The sequence below is a fragment of the Moschus berezovskii genome, chromosome 1 (genome assembly GCF_049115385.1).
Source record: "Moschus berezovskii isolate FMDL1 chromosome 1, NW_MosBer_1.0, whole genome shotgun sequence".
Taxonomy (NCBI): Eukaryota; Metazoa; Chordata; class Mammalia; order Artiodactyla; family Moschidae; genus Moschus; species Moschus berezovskii.
In genome coordinates, this window is record NC_142460.1 from 63,599,571 (window position 1) to 63,619,679 (window position 20,109).

At 40.5% G+C, this 20,109-nt stretch overlaps 2 protein-coding genes across 25 annotated transcripts in view; one reads left to right on the forward strand and one right to left on the reverse strand.

Annotated features, from left to right (window-relative positions):
• The window catches only part of ST3GAL6 (ST3 beta-galactoside alpha-2,3-sialyltransferase 6), a 108,231-nt gene that overhangs the window by 80,437 nt on the left and 7,685 nt on the right, over positions 1 to 20,109 (forward strand). For 8 of the 23 annotated variants that reach the window (XM_055408725.2, XM_088836382.1, XM_055408800.2 and 5 more), the window contains 3 exons: positions 2,258 to 2,410; positions 3,363 to 4,469; positions 5,307 to 8,635. In XM_055408725.2, the coding sequence (XP_055264700.1) occupies positions 2,258 to 2,410; positions 3,363 to 3,449 (240 nt within the window). In that variant the 3' untranslated portion in view covers positions 3,450 to 4,469; positions 5,307 to 8,635. Of the gene's footprint in view, positions 1 to 1,932; positions 2,411 to 3,362; positions 4,470 to 5,306; positions 8,642 to 9,142; positions 9,758 to 13,778; positions 14,098 to 20,109 lie in introns of those variants that run through there. The other 15 variants (XM_055409482.2, XM_055409652.2, XM_055409563.2 and 12 more) reach the window with 10 other exon arrangements.
• Positions 6,666 to 20,109, reverse strand: part of DCBLD2 (discoidin, CUB and LCCL domain containing 2) — an 83,264-nt gene continuing 69,820 nt past the window's right edge. For both annotated transcript variants that reach the window (XM_055408506.2, XM_055408594.2), the window contains 4 exons: positions 17,149 to 17,242; positions 13,151 to 13,200; positions 9,751 to 9,888; positions 6,666 to 9,093 (listed from right to left, as the gene is read on the reverse strand). In XM_055408506.2, the coding sequence (XP_055264481.2) occupies positions 8,624 to 9,093; positions 9,751 to 9,888; positions 13,151 to 13,200; positions 17,149 to 17,242 (752 nt within the window). In that variant the 3' untranslated portion in view covers positions 6,666 to 8,623. The remainder of the gene's footprint in view (positions 9,094 to 9,750; positions 9,889 to 13,150; positions 13,201 to 17,148; positions 17,243 to 20,109) is intronic.

A 20,109-nucleotide genomic window follows, 5' to 3' on the forward strand; every position in this document is an offset into this window, starting at 1 on the left:
CTCCTCTCTAATTAACTCTTCCCCTATTTATAAATCTTTAGTTTTCTAGCCAGCTTTTTTTCCTCTATAGGTAATGTAGAAATTCATGTGCTTATAGGGATTTTCTGCACACTTGTGTGATTTCTGTAGGAAAGACACCTGGAAGTGGAATTCTGAAGTCAAAAAAGCATAAATATTAAGTCCTCTCTTGCTAATTTTGAGGGGAAAGGACAGCTTCTGAATGTATATTTTGTGAATTTTCAGCTCTTACTTTCCTAAGTGAGGTAAGATCAGATTTATCCCTTGCTTTTTGCTTTAGGTAGAGCACAGGAAGCACAGGAAGCCTCTGGTCTTACTTAGAGATGGTACGAGAACTAGTTCTAAGTGCATTGAAATTCCACTAGGGCAGTGTCCGAGAAGCCAAGTGACCTCTGCTGTATTTCAGAGGTCAGCTGTGTCAGATGCCGTCCTGGAAACACAGAGGTCACGCTGATAGGGACAAGTATAGAAAGAGGAAGAAAGCCCGGTTGAATTGGGTTAAAGAGAAAGAATGTGGGACATGAGTGAATGGAGGCAAATCTTCAATGGAGTTTTGCTAGAAAAGAAAGCAGAGGAATGGCTGGAAGACATAGGCTCAAGGAAGGGTTTTTTTTGTTGTCATGGCTTTTTAGATATGTTTGTATGCTGAAGGGATGATTCATGAGAGGGAAATACTGATGATGAGAGAAAGGGGGTACTTGCAGAAGCAAAATTGTTGAGAAAAAAGATGGGGTAAAATGGAGTACATGAGTGGAGAGGCTGGCCATAGGCAGAAACAGGGACAGCTCAGCCACACGGGAGTGAACTCTGAAAACACGGGTAAAGACAAAGGTAGATTTGGAATTGGGAAGATGATGTAGCTCTTGTCTGATCGATTCGGTTTCTAAGAAAAATAAGGATTAAACCGACAGTTTAAAGTAGGAAGAAGATTGAGCTGTTGGATAGAAAGGTACGAGATTGTCATCTTACAGAGTAGAAATGGAAGTTTGCTAGGGGAGTGTAACTGGATTGTTGGACATGAGACGATCATAAATGTAATCTGTGACCAGTCAAGTATGCCATTTTCTCCGACCTTAACCAGGGTTAAGATTCTGTCAGAGACAATATAGGTTCTGTGGTTGATGGGTGCCAGAGGAAACTGAAGGCCTACATAAGAGAATGACTATAATGGTGAATGGAAAACTCTAAGGTGTGAAGAAAGGAGAGAACTTGAAATATGATGGCATCAGTGAGGTGGGATGACTGCTAGGTTTTTAACCCAACCATTAACTTCCTTTCATAGCAGATGGAGAAGCTGTGGTGGAGTCACAGTAGTGTAAAGGGTAAAGAAAAACTTAGGTGAAAGGCTGTTAGGCTTTCAGACAAATTTGCTTCCTGGAATTTACCTGATTTTATTATGCTGCTCTGATTTTTCTCGAAACCATAATTAATCATATGTAATTTCCATGGGATCTGTAGGAAACATTTAATCAAAAGAAAATCTCCTTGAATTTTTGTGTTAAAAAAACTTAAGATTTATTTAGTTTTCGCTTTTGAAAACTATCCTATGAGAATTAAAACTTAGAATGCCAAGACCCTTCGGTCAAACATCTATGATAGTACTTTTTAGGATATATGTACATGTGAAGGGGATGCTTGGTTTCTTTTAGTTAAAATTTATCAATTTAAAAACAAAACTGTGTGTGACTTTACTATGTATATACATCTGGAATCTTCATTTTCTAGTCAGATCCTCACCCTGGCAGTTTGTTATTGAAGTTACTCGATTAAAGCCATCTTTCCCTAGAGCTGAATTATCAGCATTATGAAACAGAACTATTTTCTGGCTAAATGATTTGAAGCCTTTTAGCATGATTCTGTCTGTTAGTGAATTAAGCGGTTCTTACATTTCATACATGGGTTTAATATTCTCAGGCTTTGCTTTTTCCACAAGTTGCTGGACTTGGTGTGTTTTTAAACAAGGCGGCAGCATCCTTTTCCTCAAGCCTTCATCTGATGTCTTCTCGTCTAGTACTGCAGTTAAGTTTTACTTAAAACACTTTCTAAGATTTCAACCAACATGTTATAGAGTTAGGATATTAACTTGGCACTTGAGCCTTGGGGCATAATGAAGGTTGAACTTAAGTTTTTGTCTTGATGAAATGCTCAGAAGATACTATAAGATGGATCACCCAAATAGGCTTCGGAAACAAGTACCTTGTGTGGACTTTTTCCCCTAAATTTTCATTTCCTTCCCCAGAAACCCAAACACCCAACCACAGGCATTATTGCCATTACATTGGCATTTCACATATGTCATGAAGTTCATCTTGCTGGTTTTAAGTACAACTTTTCTGACCTCAAGAGTCCTTTGCACTACTATGGGAATGCCACCATGTCTTTGATGAGTGAGGTAAGCTTATATATTCTGCCATTTCACCCTGTCATTTTACTGAGGGAACAGGTTTTGAGAGGTTGATGGCTTAATAAGGGTTTACAGAGATAGCAGGTGCTGAAATTAGGAGTGGGGTCCAGAGTTTTTACTACAGCAGCAGCTCCCAATCTGTTGGCCTCAGACCCTTGGAAGAATCTTATCAAACCTACATAGGGACCAAGCCTTACCTTAGATGCTATATTTGATGCACAGTTTGAAAAGATAGAAACCTATTGTTTGAGATATGATAAATTCACCTAAAAGCATAGCCATGATCAAACTAATTATTTTCATGTTTTTCAGTTAAGTAGATGGGAAGGTCTATAACTTTTTAACCTCATGAAAGAATCTTCATGGTCAGAAAAGTTGTAAATTTTTATACGAGATCATTTTTCTCTTGAATGGGGATTAATAATGGTAAATTTGATCCTTCAGTTTTTACTGTGCATGGGAAAGAATTTCCTATTTTCCTAATAACTTAGGTTAGTGGCACAAGTGATAGGAGTTAAAATATTACATGTACATTTTAACATTGAACAATGAGTGATTTATTGTTAAGTATATGGATATATCCCATGAAACGAAACCAGTCCCCTTAAATCCTCATCCCTAAATACTATGTAAGCTGAATAAGTGGCATTATTCAGGTTAGATCTCGTCAATTTTGGTTTCTAGATTTACACTGTAATTCAGTAGACCAGAAGATGATGTGAGGGAGCCTCTTACTTAAGTGATGGTTTAAGTGGACAGAGTGGGCTTTTAGGGAAGCCTCTGGCAAAAGAATGAGCAATGAAAAACAATTATGTAACAAAAGTTCAAGTCCATGTCACTTGTTACTTGAGTTTTTTTTTTTGATATGGCATATTTCATTGCTGCCGCTATTAATATCTTCAGATTGGGATAGACGGTGACTTTTGTTTTTCTTCTTTAGAATGAATATCACAATGTGACTGCGGAGCAGCTCTTTCTGAAGGACATTATAGAAAAAAAATTTGTAACCGACTTGACCCGAGAGTAACCCTACAGACTCAGAAGATAATGCTAACAGTATTAGTTTTATTTTTATACTGCAATTTTTAGTTTATTTTTAAATATGTTGGATGTACTTGTCAAGAAATTATGTGTATTAAGTCTGTTGCTGCCTGGTGATTCATAACCACCAGCTTAATTTCTGTGAATATATTTAATTTATGGAAACCAAGACATTAAGATATCAGGGAAAGTGAACTTTTCATTGCATTGTTTAAAAATAAGCTAGTTTTCTGAGGTGTTTTTAACTATTGTTAGTTCATCTTAGACTTCTGAAGGGATGTGACTTCCTAGTAAGGGGGGTTAGTTTACTACAACAAATTTTGAATGTAACAGGACATTTTGAAAGGTTCCTCTGGCTACTGTAAGTTGGTAGTGAACTGGTGTGCGACAGTTCCTTGATGTAGTGTGTGGGACCCACTTCAGGTGTATAACTCTAGTTCCTTTTAGTTATACCTGAGGAACCGGACTGGAATCTTAAACCAGACCTGAAGCATGGATAGTTATGATCATACTGGCTGAATTAAGCATTTTTCTCCTACAGTTAAGTAAACCATGATTATGATCAGTAGTTTTGGTAGAATGAAGATTTTTTTTTTAAGTCAAAAGAAACAGGATAAACATGAAACTCTGGATAAGTAAATAACCAAAGACTGCAATTCTTAAAAGTCTGGTGACTTCATTATTTTAAAGAAATAAAGTTTATACAAAGAAGCTGAAGTAGGCAAGCTCAAGAAGGATAAAATTTTTAAGCAGTATTTTGTTGCCTGGCTTATTAACTCACTACATTTCGAAGCTTATTTGAAGTAAAGTAAAAAAGCCAAGACAAGAGACAAAGAAGACAAGAACAAGTAAACCTTTAAGAGTCAAGTTGTTTCTGGATTTCATTGGCACTTTCACGACAAAACCAGCTGTCCACATGACTCAGTCACATCTTCAAATGGAAAGCTTGCCTAGGGTGTACCAGAGAAGACTTGTGGGATGCAGACGAGCCAGCTGGACTAAAGTGGTGAGCCGGTCTCCCTTTTCACTTTAATGACTGTAACCAAAGGTTATGGGGAGGGAGGGGGACAGTGGGTGGAGAGAGCAGAAGTTACATGGCCAGAATCAAAAGCTGTCAGAAGAGGCGTGTGTAGAAAGGATTGGCATCACTAAGAGACAGTGATAATTATCACTGACAACCTGCCTCTCTAAAGAGGGTGTATAAATATTAGGTCAGAAACAGGAATAAATGACATACTTGAAGTGGTGTTGGGGGAGAAAACTAGTAGCTGATTGAACTCAGACGTACATGTTGAATATGGACTCTGTGCTTAATCCCAGCGTATGTTCACACATACCTGTCTCATTTGATCCTGCTGACAACTCAGGTGGAAAAGGCATAGCTGATCGTTCCCTCATACCACACAGCCAGGGGCCACAGCTAGTCTGTGGATGCTGAGTCTGGCTTCAGAAAGGATGGTGCTGGCTATAGAAAAAGTTAAAAGTCAAACACTAATGGTGGCATTTTCAAATGTTACTGTAAATACTATAACACTGGCCATAACATTTCTGGCTGATCTTAAAATTGAGGAATCTGGTGTTTTGATAGTACGAGAATGGTTACAAACCTCAAGGTTTAAGAAAAATGGAACAAGACACATATATACAATTTATTAAAAACACATGAACACATTAAAATCTCACTATTTATACAATCAAATTCTAGCAACATATACAAATACTGAGTGACTACAGTACATGCCGAGGTAAGAAAAGTACATTCTGGGAGAATATCACTGACACTCAAAGCCATTTTTATTTCCAATACGTATTTCAATATATGTTTTGTTTCTACCTTTCCCAGTGCCAAAAAAGAAGAGGAGGAGATGAGAAGAAGAAACTAGTTACAAGTTGGATTATATGAGAACTGGTGCCACAGTTGACCTAAAAATATCCAACTCTTGCTTAGATATTGCAGTTTAGGGATTTCAAGTTCAGAACCAAAAGGCATAGCCAGTAGATAATTTCTTTTTTTTTAAATAAACAGAACTTCACTGATTTCTCTTAAGAGGGTTGAAAAGCTTTTATTGTCCCACCTAATCTAGTTGTTCTTTCTAATCCTATTATCTGACATGAGTTTTTCTATAACCCTCTTGCTCTCCAGGTAACAATGTGGAGCCCAGGGAAAGAGGTTCAAGCTTTATTACATTCCACAGAATTATGGCCATATTCATATTTAAATAAGCTCATTTTCTGCTCCCTCTTGTGGGTGGGAGGGAGAAGGGCAAATGTATAACATAACATATTTTCAATTACCGTATAAATCTACTCGAACCATTTCAACAGCAAATAAACCCATTGTTCAATGCAAAGTGCAAATAGCGAAACGTGAACTTAAATAACTGGGCTAGACCCCTGCATACACAATAGGATCTATTTAGATTTACAGCTTTTAACACAATATAAATCAGCATTCACAATATCTTACCTTTAACTGTGCTGGTTCCTAAGATCAAGTAACAGTGAAGTCAGTGTAATTTTATGAAACCTTAAGGGCCACATTTCCTGTACCACTGTCTGATTCTATTTTTATAACTGCATTAACAGGAAAAAATTTAACCCAGTAAGTCACAGTGACTTTTTTTTTTTTAACATGTTTCAAGCAAACAATAAAAAATCAAGGGAATTTTGTAAAAAATGGTTACCTTCACATTTTCAGTTGTTACTTGATTGTCTCCAAAGCTGTATATATATATCAGACATAGTAACATTTAAAAAAAAAAAAAACTCTAATATGAAAACGAATTAAAAAGTACAAACCAGAACAACCTTTTGTATCAGGCTCAGCTCTTCATTTGGAAAGTAAAATATATAATAGTAGTTAAAAACTAGATATTTTATAAAAATTATTGGTAGTTCAGGGACAGCACAGTGGCAATATATGAATCAAGTCTTAAAACATGCATTATTTAAGAAAACATTTGCTTCTCAAAAAAAGTTCTATGGGAAAACAATCAGGTGTGCACAATTAAAAATAGCAAGCGTCTTTGGAAAAAAGAAATAGTTACTGAACTCATTTCTCTTAAAGCTTCAAATAGGCATATGATTTTAGAAAGTAGATTTTTGTATACTAAGGATGAATAAAAAAATAAAACAATTGGTTTACTCTCTTCCCACCTGGAGGGGTATGACTGCATTAATATATGTGCTTTACACATTCATACCTGTTTTAATAAAAGTTCAACATCTGTGCTTTTTGTTTCAAATATTTTGAAACAAAATGTGTATTGGTTTTTCAGTGAATAAAATTATGCCTCAAAAGTCTGTTGGAAAAAGGAAAAGCAACTGAAAATAAGACCAACAAAATCATACAACTAGAACGCAGGGAGGCTGTAGAATTTTGGCAGTTCTGTTTTGGAGCAATGTTTTACAATACTGAAAGACTCATGAAAGCAAGCAAAATGAACACTGTATATAGTTGGTCAAATTCAGCAAATTCTGCCATCATCTGGCGGTACAGGCTAAAAGAAACGACTAGAACCTGCTGGGGAAGTACATTTCAATATTAACTATAAACTAGGGGATGTAAAATTCATATATTTTAATCATATTGTTAGCTTCTCATATCTTACCAATCTAAAGACTTCTAAAGATGGTTTCTACATTAAGGCTAGTAAACTGCAGATGATTTCCGTTTCAGTCATTTAAACTACTTCTGGGTGACCAAAGTTGCCCAGAGGTATCAAAAACAAGACAGGAATTTTCCTTTGCTAGGATGCTAAAACATTTGTTCCCTCGTGATATACGAGACTACTCACACCCCCAACCATATAAATGGCATAATCACACAGAGCTGAAGAATACATGCTGGGTTTACATTTCTTACTGTGGAAAAACATTTATTTCACTAACAACAATAAATACCTTGAGATTCAAAGAACAGTCTGTATATAAAACCAAAACAATTTGGTTACTTTTGTGGAGGGGAGGTAATTTATACGATTCCTGAGGAATAATTTTGCCTTTCACGCTGATAAATATTAACTGGGTATTATTTACAGTGTTCACGTTTAGAAGCCCTTAACTTTTCACACTCTCCTAGGAAGAATTCCATTGCAAATAAAGTCTGGAGCAGAGGATCTCCTTTATAGCTTTTTTAATTTATAAAGTTGTTCTTGTTTCCGCATGAAGACACGCTGCTGCTGCTGCTGCTGCTAAGTCACTTCAGTCGTGTCCGACTCTGTGTGACCCCATAGATAGCAGCCCACCAAGCTCCCCCGACCCTGGGATTCTCCAGGCAAGAACACTGGAGTGGGTTACCGCTTCCTTCTCCAGGGGATCTTCCCGACCCAGGGATCGAACCCGGGTCTCCCACATTGGAGGCAGACGCATTAACCTCTGAGCCACCAGGGAAGCCCTCCTTCTCCACTAGGGGATCTAAATTAATGAGATTGATAAAGCAAGCATCACCCACTGAAAAAACTCAGGCATTTATCAACATGAGAACGGGGCAGGCCACCAAGAGTCCCAGGTGGAACAAGCAAGGGATGAGACCAGGTCATGTACTATGAAATGTTTAAGATCATTAGAGTGTCAGAAAGTGAAAAATCACTCTGCTCACTACAGGTCAGTTTCCCAGCTACAGCTCTTCCTAAGGAAAGATGGATAAATATATAATGCTGCAATCAAAACAATGATTATATCAATATATATTTTGTAAATTCAGAAAGCAATACAGGAATAGAAGAGGAAGAAATCACAATAGTACCCACCTTTCACAAATTGCTGAATTTCAAGCCATTAGACATTTTAAGAACAGTACCATGTGTTATTGCCAAAAAGGCTTACAGAGCCATCTCGAGTTCATCAATGTACCTGCAGCATCGGTAATAAATACTCAGTGATTTTAAATTTCTTTGAAGTGCATAGTAGGGAGCCTTTTCTATATAAAATAGTGTTTTACAGTAGTAACAAACAAGATGTTTGAAATTTCATAGGCAAGCAGTAACTGTGCCACAGTAACCCTTTTAAAGCAAGATGGTAGGATTAGTAGTTTTTTGTACCTCGGTCATCACATTCCCCCAACCACATCCGTGACAGATATGTAATACGTTCTACCACTAATACAACAAAAAAGGCCATGTGCTTTAAAATGATGCTTTGTAAAAAGCAGCATCACCTTCAAAGGACTTCTTTAAAAACATCACATTCACCTTCCCTCCCTGCTTCTGACACCTCCTGTGTGCTCTGCGGCACCTGGTACACCAGTTCATCTGGGGCGCTTGGGCCTGGCTTCCCACCTTTCGGGGTATCATACTGGGCCTGCGCCGAGGAGCAGCTGTCGGTCCTGGAGAGGAGAGTGTTGTATGTTCCCACTGAGGGGGGCGGTTGGTTCCCTGCAGCTTTGAAAGTGGAAGTTGAGGGCAGGCCAGCTGCAGCTGAGGGGTGCCCGGACATGTCCAAGATGATTGGTGTTGCGTACTCAGGCCCGGTCACTGGCAGTGGTTCTGCATAGGCGTGGTAAACTTCTTGCACTGGGGAGCTGTAAGGATCGAGGTCAGCATACCCTGCTTCTTTTCCTTCTTCTGGTTTAAAGGTAGACCTCTGATGGAGGGGGCCCACAATTCCTCCCACAAGTGGCTGTGCATACTCTGGGTGTCGCAAAACACAAACAGAAAAGTTCTCTCATTAATGCCACAGGCTTACGCTGAAAACACACACATCTTTATGGCACCTATGCTATCATGGAGATGGATGGATTTTCCTGCAAGAATCAACTTCAAAATTAAAGATGTTATCTCAAGGTAATATGTCAATGTGCCAGAAAGCTTCATTCATGGAATTCTGCATAAAGAGTGTATGTGTTCTTCAGATTTACAGATAACTATTTCATTCGAAAATAAATAGTCCATTACTGAAATAATATTGGTCTTGGAAAATAATTTCATGTTTTTCTTTTTCAAATATTAGGAAATGTTCAAAATATACACTGGGTTAACAGGATAAATACTGAGGCCACTGTGTCTTTCCTGCTCTTTTAATACCTCCAAACTCCCAATAAAACCAAATGAAATTCCAGATAAGCAGACAAAATGCCCAAAGTTTTCAGAAATGATTACCCCAATTTTATGGATAGAACATCTGAGACACAGAAATGACTCTTTCGAGGTCTTTTTAAAAAAGTGGTTCTACATTTGGAAACTAGCTCATCTCCTACACATGAAAAAGATAAAAGTTTCTGTAAATATCAAAGCACTTTGCAGCAAGCACAGCAGTTTCTCCCTGAGCCCGGGCTGTGCTATAATTACCTGCAGAGTCAGTTTGCAGCATGGTGGTGACTTCTCTCGGACTCAAGTGGTTCACCTCACTACTGCTGTAGCGAACTGGGGTTTCCTCGTGCTCCACTGATTTGGCAGGAAGAAACTGCTTCATTCCTTTCCACCAACCTTCATTGTGATCATAAGCAAGAGAGACCATTAAAGAGAAAGCTATGTTTGAAATGATAACAGTATATGAAGGGAGAAATCCTGCTGCATTTAAGCCATTTCTATAACACATATCTATAAAATGAGCCTTGATGATCAAGACTTTTTTGTAGTAAAATACACATAACATGAAATTTTCTATCTTACCCCCCTTTTTTTTTTTTGGCTGCACCCACACGGCTTCCAGGATCTCAGTTTCCTGACCAGGGATTGAATCCAGTAGTAGTGAAAGCCTGGAATCCTGACCACTAGGCACCAGGGAACTTTGTGAACCACTTTTAATTACGCAGCTCAGTGGTATTACATATGTTCACGTTGTTGGGCAACCCTCACTCCGGCTATCTCCGTCTTGTGAAACTGAGATTTCATATCCATGAAGCAGTAATTCCTGATTCTCTCTTCCCCAGTCCCTGGCAACCAGCACTCTGCTTTGTGTTTCAGTTCAGTTCAGTCGCTAAGTCGTGTCCGACTCTTTGCGACCCCATGAATCACAGCACGCCAGGCCTCCCTGTCCATCACCAACTCCGGGAGTTCACTCAAACTCATGTCCACAGAGTCAGTGATGCCATCCAGCCATCTCATTCTCTGTTGTCCCCTTCTCCTCCCGCCCCCAATCCCTCCCAGCATCAGAGTCTTTTCCAGTGAGTCAACTCTTCACATGAGGTGGCCAAAGTATTAAGAGTTTCAGCTTTAGCATCAGTCCTTTGTCTTTAGAATGCTATATACAAGTAGTACCTCATATAAACGGAGTCATATGTTATTTTTCTTTTTGTGACTGGCTTAGCATAAAGTCCTCAAGGTTCATCCACATGGCAGTATATAGTGCAGAATTTCCTTTTTAAAGGCTTAACATTCCATTTTATGTGTATACTGCATTTTGCTTATCCATATATTATTGCATCGATACTTGGGTTGCTTCCATGTCTGAACTATTTTGAATAGCACTGCTATGAACATGGAAGTAGAAATATTTATTCAAGACTCTGCTTTCAATTCTTTGGGGTATACACCTAGAAATGGAATTGCTGGGTCATACAGAACAACATCTGCTGGATCATGGAAAAGCAAGAGAGTTCCAGAAAAAAATCTATTTCTGCTTCATTGACTATGCCAAAGCCTTTGACTGTGTGGATCACAATCAACTGTGGAAAATTCTGAAAGAGATGGGAATACCAGACCACCTGACCTGCCTCTTGAGAAACCTGTATGTAGGTCAGGAAGCAACAGTTAGAACTGGACATGGAACAACAGACTGGTTCCATTAAGGAAAAGGAGTATGTCAAGGTTGTATATTGTCACCCTGCTTATTTAACTTATATGCAGAGTACATCATGAGGAATGCTGGGCTGGAAGAAGCACAAGCTGGAATCAAGACTGTCGGGAGAAATATCAATAACCTCAGATATGCAGATGACACCACCCTTATGGCAGAAAGTGAAGAGGAACTAAAAAGCCTCTTGATGAAAGTGAAAGAGGAGAGTGAAAAAGTTGGCTTGAAGCTCAACATTCAGAAAACAAAGATCATGGCATCTGGTCCCATCACTTCATGGGAAATAGATGGGGAACAGTGGAAACAGTGTCAGACTTTATTTTTTGGGGCTACAAAATCAGTGCGGATGCTGATTGCGGCCATGAAATTAAAAGACGCTTACTCCTTGGAAGGAAAGTTATGACCAACATAGATATATTAAAAAGCAGAGACACTACTTTGCCACCAAAGGTCCGCCTAGTCAAGGCTATGGTTTTTCCAGTGGTCATGTATGGATGTGAGAGTTGGACTGTGAAGAAAGCTGATTGCTAAAGAATTGATGCTTTTGAACTGTGGTGTTGGAGAAGACTCGTAAGAGTCCCTTGGACTGCAAGGAGATCCAACCAGTCTATCCTAAAGGAGATCAGTCCTGGGTGTTCATTGGAAGGACTGATGCTAAAGCTGAAACTGCAATACTTTGGCCACCTCATGCGACGAGTGGACTCACTGGAAAAGACTCTGATGCTGGGAGGGATTGGGGGCAGAAGGAGAAGGGGACGACAGAGAATGAGATGGCTGGATGGCATCACCGACTCGATGGATGTGAGTTTGAGTGAACTCCGGGAGTTGGTAATAGACATGGAGGCCTGGCGTGCTGTGATTCATGGGGTCGCAAAGAGTCGGACACGACTGAGCGACTGAACTGAACTGAACTGACAGTAATTGTATTTTTAACTCTTTGAGGAACTGACTGAAAAAAAAACACCCTACTTTCCAAAGAAGCTGTACCATTGTACATTCCCATCAGCAGTACACAATGGTTCCAATTTCTTCACTCCTTGCCAACACTTGCCATTTTCTGTTTTTCTCCTATTCTCTATTTTCTCTCATCTAATCTTTATTATTTACTTCTTCCCAGTAGCTCTGGGTTTAGTTTGCTCTTCTTTTTCTAGTTCCTTAAGTTGTTCAAGCTTATTTTCTGCTTTGATAGACTACCCAGTGCAAAGAAGAACACAGTACAAATCTCTATCAAAAGCAAAGATACTGAAGCAAACCACTGCTGTTATAGTGCAGCCAGACAGTTGTTATAGCAGTGGGTTTTAATACATTAATAAGTTCAAAGAATTCTAAGATTAACCTTGTGGGGGGTGGGTGGGTTGGGGGGACAGCAGCACAGGATCTGACCCCACCACTGCTCTTTTCTGCCTTAGTCACAGTGAACTCTCTGGACTCCAGTCATTCCAGTGAGGCTGGAGAAGTGGGAGACACACAGAAAGCCCCTGCTGTCACCTGCAGCAAGCTGCCACCTGCCACACAGAGTAGGAATCAGAAGGAATGACAACTCATGGCAGAGATGGCAGACTAACTCCACTGGGACAAACAGCCACAGCAGAGTGACCCACGTTGTCACCAGAACCGCAGTCCCCTACCTCTTACCTAGTGTTAACGTACATCACACAGAAAGCTGGTCTCAAGACAGAGATGTACGTGGAGGCAAATCAGACAAGTTTTCCAGAAGGAAAAGAGCAAACTGTGTGTGATGAGAAATTCTTATAATGAAATTCCGTTTCATTACTTAGAGACTAGAGAGTTTCACAGAAAAGAAAAAAAAAATGATCAGAACAGAAGAGGAATGCCACTTTTCTAACAGTGCTGGGGAGTTGATATGGTCCTGAAAATGGCTTTCCTCTTCCACTGTCGCCCCCTGCAGGGCAGGGATTCCCTCTGATAAAAAGATACAAAGCCGTAAATTACCTGCCCGGTCCCAATATGGTAAGTCATAGGTGCCTTTAGTTTTTTTCTTTCTGGAAAAATACAGGGGAAAAAAAAAAAAGCACATAGAGTGAATTCACTAGTAAGAAAGCTCTGAAACAGTAAGATAAACACTCAAAAGTTAATAATTAGTCAAGAGTACACACTGCTACTTGCTGATCTACCCGGGGGAGACCTCTTTTTCATTTGACTTTGAAAGTTGTCATGGCTGAATTCCGGACTCTCAATAAACATTAAGCAACTATCTGCTGACAGAGTTATTTTGTTACCCAATTATTTCCCACTCAAAACGGATAAAGAGATTTAAAAAAAAAAAAAAAGACTGATTCTGTAGATAAAAAAGCTGAATCAAACCAAAGACCCAACCCTGACATGTGGATTATGATGGGGAAATACTGTTAGGTTTGTTTTGATTTCAAATACAAATTTCACACATCTGTTGATTCATCAGGTTCACAGGACAACAAGAGTAAGAACCCTCATATTTTCTTCTGCATTGTTGTTATTTTCTCAAATTCCTGTTTTTTCCCTACGGTCCTTTGCCCCTGAGAAGTTTAAAGTGTCACACATACCCTTAACTGAGTAGACCTGTTTCCTCTACCCTGCCCAGGACAAGCCACACCATCACCACCAGTGAGACAGCTGAGGGCCACGCGGGCTGTGGAGAAGGTTCTCCTAAGCCCACTCCTCAGAATTCAGAATATCTTTCCCTGGAGAAACTTCCGTCCTTCCCCGGCATTAAGAACTGCTATCTACAAAGAAAAATATCAAGCACACGAAAGGACATTTTCTGGTTCAAGAATGTAAATCTAATTAAAATAATGTTCTGCAAGCTAAAGAGAAAGAAGCTGTTCCATCGTTATAAATGAGCTCAAGAGGGTTATGAGATTTGTTCATGATCACAAATGAGGCTTCCTCAAAAGCCCAAGGTATGTGCCTTTCCTGCTTGGAAACATTCTTCTCCAGTATAAGACTGTGTTTTTATTATTGATACTAAAAGCTTCCTCAGTTAAAAGTACAGCTGTATTTAAAATATAATACTTCATTATTTCAAGTAAGTATAGTGTAAAATTTGGATAAGAAGGTAGGTGCTGAAGTTGTCCAATGGTTGTACTATAAAATAGGATTGCATAGTCTTGATCTCAGATGAAAAAGCTTCAGGCTGTTTATTCATGACATGTCAAGTACTTAGAACAGTGCCTGGCATGGGTCAAGGAATCAGTAAGTGGCAGCTGTTTTTATTATTACTTTTCTCCTGGCTATCTTCCATAAGCCCCTGAACAGCAGTTCCTCTTTGCTCCTTGTCACAAAGCCAGTTGTCCACAATTTCATTCACTAAGTTCTTAAAAGTAACCTTAATTCTGCAGCTCAGACCTTCTGTCCTGAACAGGCTTGTGTTCCATCTACCTCTCTGGAGTCTGAATGTCCACAGAGTCCTCTAGACACCACCCCAAACTCATTGCAGGACTTGCCTCTGGGCTCTCAACAGTTCTGCTCCCCATTCCTCACCCCCCGGCCCGGGGCTTTGACCGTAGATGGGCTGACTGTCAGAGGCCTGGGCCAAATCCCCACCCTGCCAGGTGCTGACCAGGTGGCCTCGGCAAGTTACTTGTACTCTCCCAGTCTCACTTTCCTCTTCTGTAAAATGGGATCCGTAACAATACCTGCTTTACAAACTGGTTAAATGAGTTAAATATGTAAGGCATTTAGAATAATAATAAGTCAGCATTTCATTTTATTTTGTATAGAGATTTGCCATTGCTGGTGCTCTCATCACCACTATTGCTGCTGACAACTTGCCTGACAGCAGCGTGAACTTCCCTTCCTGGACTCTCCTAGAGCCCTGTTCCCTCCTTCCCGTCCTCACCCTCCCCCGCCACGCTAAGCTGTCAGTCCTGTAGACAGGGTCCTTCCTCCCGTGGAACACACTGTAGTCAGTCCTGTTTTGATGGGATTTCTTTTGTGTTACGATTCCTACTCCTCTTGTGTGAAACTTACAGGATTTAAGCTATTTATGATGTGTGTGTGTGTATATGTGTTAGTTGCTCAGCTGTATCCAGCTCTTTACGACCGCATGGACTGTAGCCCAGCAGGCTCCTCTGTCCATGGTATTCTCCAGGCAAGCATACTGGAGTGAGTTGCCATTCCCTCCTCCAAGGGATCTTCCCAATCTAGGAATTGAACCCAGATTTCCTGCATTACAGGCAGATTCTTTACCAACTGAGCTACCAGGGAAGCCCGTACGACTTGCTACCTAGTTCAAAATGGGAGTCCCAGTGGCCAAGGTGAACTTTCCTAAGAGTTGTTTTGAAACGTCTGCTGTAGGGTTGCCGGTGTTTTAGAGTGGTAAACCGAGAACATTACTTTAGATCAGAAGTTTGATGGGCCGTGAATAGCACAGGAACAGACAGGAGGAGTCAGGATTCCTCCCCTGGGTACAGTTACTCCTTAAGAGGAGACCTAAAGGCTCTTGGCTGGAGGCCCTGACTCCACGCACATGGGCGCTGCCTGTGGCCCTGCTGGGGTCAAGGCCTGCAGCTGAACCAGAGACTGCTGCTGCTGGTGCCAAGACGCCTCCTTCCAGACTGCTCCTTGGAGTGGTTCATTACCCCACTTTCCCTACTCTTCCCAACTTGCTGCTGCTGCTGCTAAGTCGCTTCAGTCGTGTCTGACTCTGTGCGACCCCATGGACTGCAGCCGACCAGGCTCCGCCATCCCTGGGATTCTCCAGGCAAGAACACTGGGGTGGGTTGCCATTTCCTTCTCCAATCTTCCCAACCTGAGTTCTGTGCTAATTACGTGTAATAAACCCAGTGACTTGTTGAATATTGGCTACTGTTTTATCTCCAATCTTGTGATTCCTACCTGCCCTGAGAGCTCCGCGCTGTGACAAGCAGGTTCCATGGTGGATGGTTCTCTGCAATGTATTCTCTCCCACTGGAGGACTCCCACCAGACGGCCCAAATACTTGGTACAGAGTCAGAGCGCCAATATTTAATGGCTAAACAAATGAACTCCCTCCAAACCTGTTAGTCACCAAAGCTGTCCCCACTGCTATGTTATTCCTACTGGTCTAACTGCGCAAGCCAGAAACTGGAGTGAATCCTAAATCTTCCTCCTCCTCTGGCAAGCAGTCCATCAAGTCCCCCACTGATACTGTCTGCCCCCTCTCCTAGAACTGCTGTGTTATGTTCTTGCCTGGCCTTAGTAGTTTCCTAACTCATCTCTCTGTCTTTTCTAGTCTCTTGTCTCTTCAATCCAGCCTCACAAACTGCTGCCACCATTTTTCTGTAGTCATCTGATAATATTACCTTCCCGCTGAACACTGGTCAATATCTTCCCCATCTACAGAAAGCCCTTCCTGGTCCAGACCCAGGCTGCATTTCTATAAGTCTCCCAGTGCTCCCCCATGCCAAGCCCCTGTGAGGCAACTCACTATTCTGCCTACATTCCACATCTCCGTGCCTTCTCCCAAGCCATGCCCTCAGTCTGGGCCATCCTCTCTTCCTCTGTCTAGCTAAAATCAACTCCTCCTTTAAGGGAAAACTTGTCAAATATGAGGATTACTCTTTTCTGGAAAAAAGGTTTCCGGTAACTCTCAAGGTTCTTGCATCTGCGTTCCTCTGCACTTCACGTACAACTCATCAAGCCAAAGTATGGTGGTCAATCTGCCAGACAATCTGGAGATAAGAATGGTGTCTAATTCTCTCAGTAAACGTTACTCAGTATTTATTATTCCTTACTGCTGTGTGTAACCCAGTGTGTAACACAAAGTGGGATATAATAAAGGTACTCAGTAACTTATTACAAGCTTGAACTTACTCATTTTTTATGGGAATAAAGGAGAAATGTACATATTTTTATTTCAATGACCACCTTAACTCTTTCTCTCAAAAGCGTTCATCTTCTATATTTAGTTCTACTTCACATTCGGAAACACCCCCTCTGGGACCAGTCAGGGGAACTCATTTTGCACTAACCTGTTCCTCCAATGCCAAGCACACACTAGGATGAGGATGAGAGTGGTGAGCACCATGACGAGCACGGGGACGAGGACCGCCACCAAGGCCACATCTGAAAAACAGCAGCAGACGAAACACATCGACACCAAAGAAAGAACCGTTAAGGAGAAGAATAAAGACTAACCGTATCATCATTCAAGGTTCTTCCAGCTCAAAAAAACAACAACAACAACCATAATTTACGCCATGAGAGTGGGCACAAGTGGTAACTGCAGAGATTTCACAGATACATGAAAGTTTGTTGCATTATTTGCTCCACCACTGTATGTTTTTAAAACACCAAGATAGATCAAAAGACAAATGATAAGCTGGGAAATATTTTCTGCATATGTGATAAGAGGTTAATACTAGTTAATCTATTACAGAATTGACAGTAAAAAGATAAACAGAAAGGTCATCAGAGATGAGAAAGCAATGCATTAAGAAGCAAAGAATTCAACGCTGAGGTACACTGAAAGCATATCGTGGAGCACGATGCTGCGGATTACATGCGTTACCCGATTGAAGAATACGAGGACGCTTACAAGAAACAATTCTCTCAGTACATAAAGAACAACGTAACTACAGACATGATGGAGGAGACGTATAAGAAAGTTCATGCTGCAATACGAGAAAATCCAGTGTATGAGAAGAAGGCTAAGAAAGAAGTTAAAAAGAAGAGGTGGAACTGTCCCAAAATGTCACTTGCTCAGAAGAAAGATAGGCTTCCTTCAAGATCAGGAATGGGCTGCCAAGAGTTAATAAACCAAACCACAATTTGCTATCAAAATTTTTCAGATAAAGACAATAATAAACTTATTGAACAAGCAAAAAAAAAAGTGAGCATTAAACATGTTCACCTCACTAGTAATCAGAGAATTAGAGCTCAGACAAGAATAAGATGCTATTTTTGCTTATCAAATTGGCAAATATTTAAAAGAGGGTCTCAAGAAACAGGTATTTTGATAGGACTACAACTATCACTCTGATCGGCATTTTGGGGCAAAATTTATAAAAAGGTGTTACTTGGCAATTCTCTATGCAGAATTATTCTTAGGAGAAAATTATGATGGCATTCAAAGATGTACCTTTAAGATCTCCGCTACTGTATCTGCAGAAGAGTGAAAACCGGGAAGTAATCCAAATGCTCAACAATGAGGGGCAGGAAGTAAATCACTGTATCCTCCTTATAATAAAATTTTACCTAGATACTGGAAGTGATGGCAAAATAGTTACAGATGTGAAAAGATAACAGCATAGTACCAAGTTGTTGTTCAGTTGCTAAGTTATGTTCCACTCTTTGGGACCCCATGGATTGCAGCCCGCCAGGATTTGGTTCTTCACCATCTCCTGGAGCTTGTTCAAACTCATGTCCATTGAGTCGGTGATGCCATCCAACCATCTCATCCTCTGTTACCAATGTCTCCTCCTGCCTCCAATCTTTCCCAGCATCAGGGTCTTTTCCAATGAGTTGGCTCTTTGTATCAGGTGGCCAAAGTATTGGAGCTTCGTATCAGTCTTCCCAATGAATATTCAGGGTTCATTTCCTTTAGGGTTGACTGGTTTGATCTCCTTGCTGTCCAAGGGACTCTCGAGAGTTTTCTCAAACACCACAGTTTAAAAGCATCAATTCTTTGGCACTCAGCCTTTTACTGTCCAGCTCTCACACCTGTACATGACTACTGGAAAAAGCATAGCTTTGACAATACACATCTTTGTAGGCAAAGTAATTTCTCTGCTTTTTAATGCACTGTCTAGGTTTGTCATTGTGTTTCTTCCAAGGAGCAAACATCTTTTAATTTCATGGTTTCAGTCACCATCCACAGTGATTTTGGAGCCCAAGAAAATAAAGTCTATCATTGTTTCCCCATCTATTTGCCATGAAGGGATGTGACCGGATGCCATGATCTTCAGTTTTTGAATGCTGAGTTTTAAGGAAGTTTTTTTACTTTCCTCTTTCACCTTCATCAAGAGGCTTTTTAACTTCTCTTTGCTTTCTGCCATAAGGGTGGCGTCATCTGCATTTCTGAGGTTACTGACATTTCTCCTGGCAATCTTGATTCCAGCTTGTGATTCATCCAGACTGGCATTTCACATGATGTACTCTGCATTTAGTATTAAGTATTGAAACCAAATGCATGTATGAACAAGGCAGAAACCAATACAATGCTGGAGCCTGCAAGAACTTGGAGATCACCTAATAAGGGGATTACGTGATCTCACTCTATAGATAAGGAATCCTGGGTAGAAAATGGTCTGCTTAAGGTCATCTGTATGGAACAACTGACTGGTTAAAGATCAAGAAAGGAGTAAGACAGAGCTGTCTGCTGTTGCCCTATTTGTTTAAGCTATACACTGAGCACATCATGAGAAATGCCAGGCTGGATGAGTTACAAGCTGGAACCAAAATAGGTAAGAAAAACATCAACAACCCCATGATAAGCACATGATACAACTCTAATGGCAAAAAGCAAAGAGGAACTAAAAAGCCCCTTGATGAGGGTGAAGGAGGAGAGTGAAAGAGCTGGCATAAGACTAAATATTAAAAAAAAACTATGATCATGGCATCCGGCCCCATTACTACATGGTAAACAGAAAGGGAAAAGATGGAAATAGTGACAGATTTCCTCATCATGGGCTCCAAAATCACAGGAGACGGTGAGTCCAGCTATGAAATCAGAAGCAATTGCTTCTTGGCAGGAAAGTGATGACAAACCGAGACAATGTGTTGAAAAGCAGACACATTACTCTGCCGAAAAAGGCCCATATAGTCAAGGCTATGGTCTTCCCAGTGGTCAGGTACAGTTTTGAGAGCTGGACTGTAAAGAAAGCAGACTGCCAAAGAATTGATGCCTTCAAACTGTGGTGCTGGAGAAGACTCCTGAAAGTCCTGCGGGCAGCAAGGAGATCAAACCAGTCAACCTTAAGAGAGATCAACCT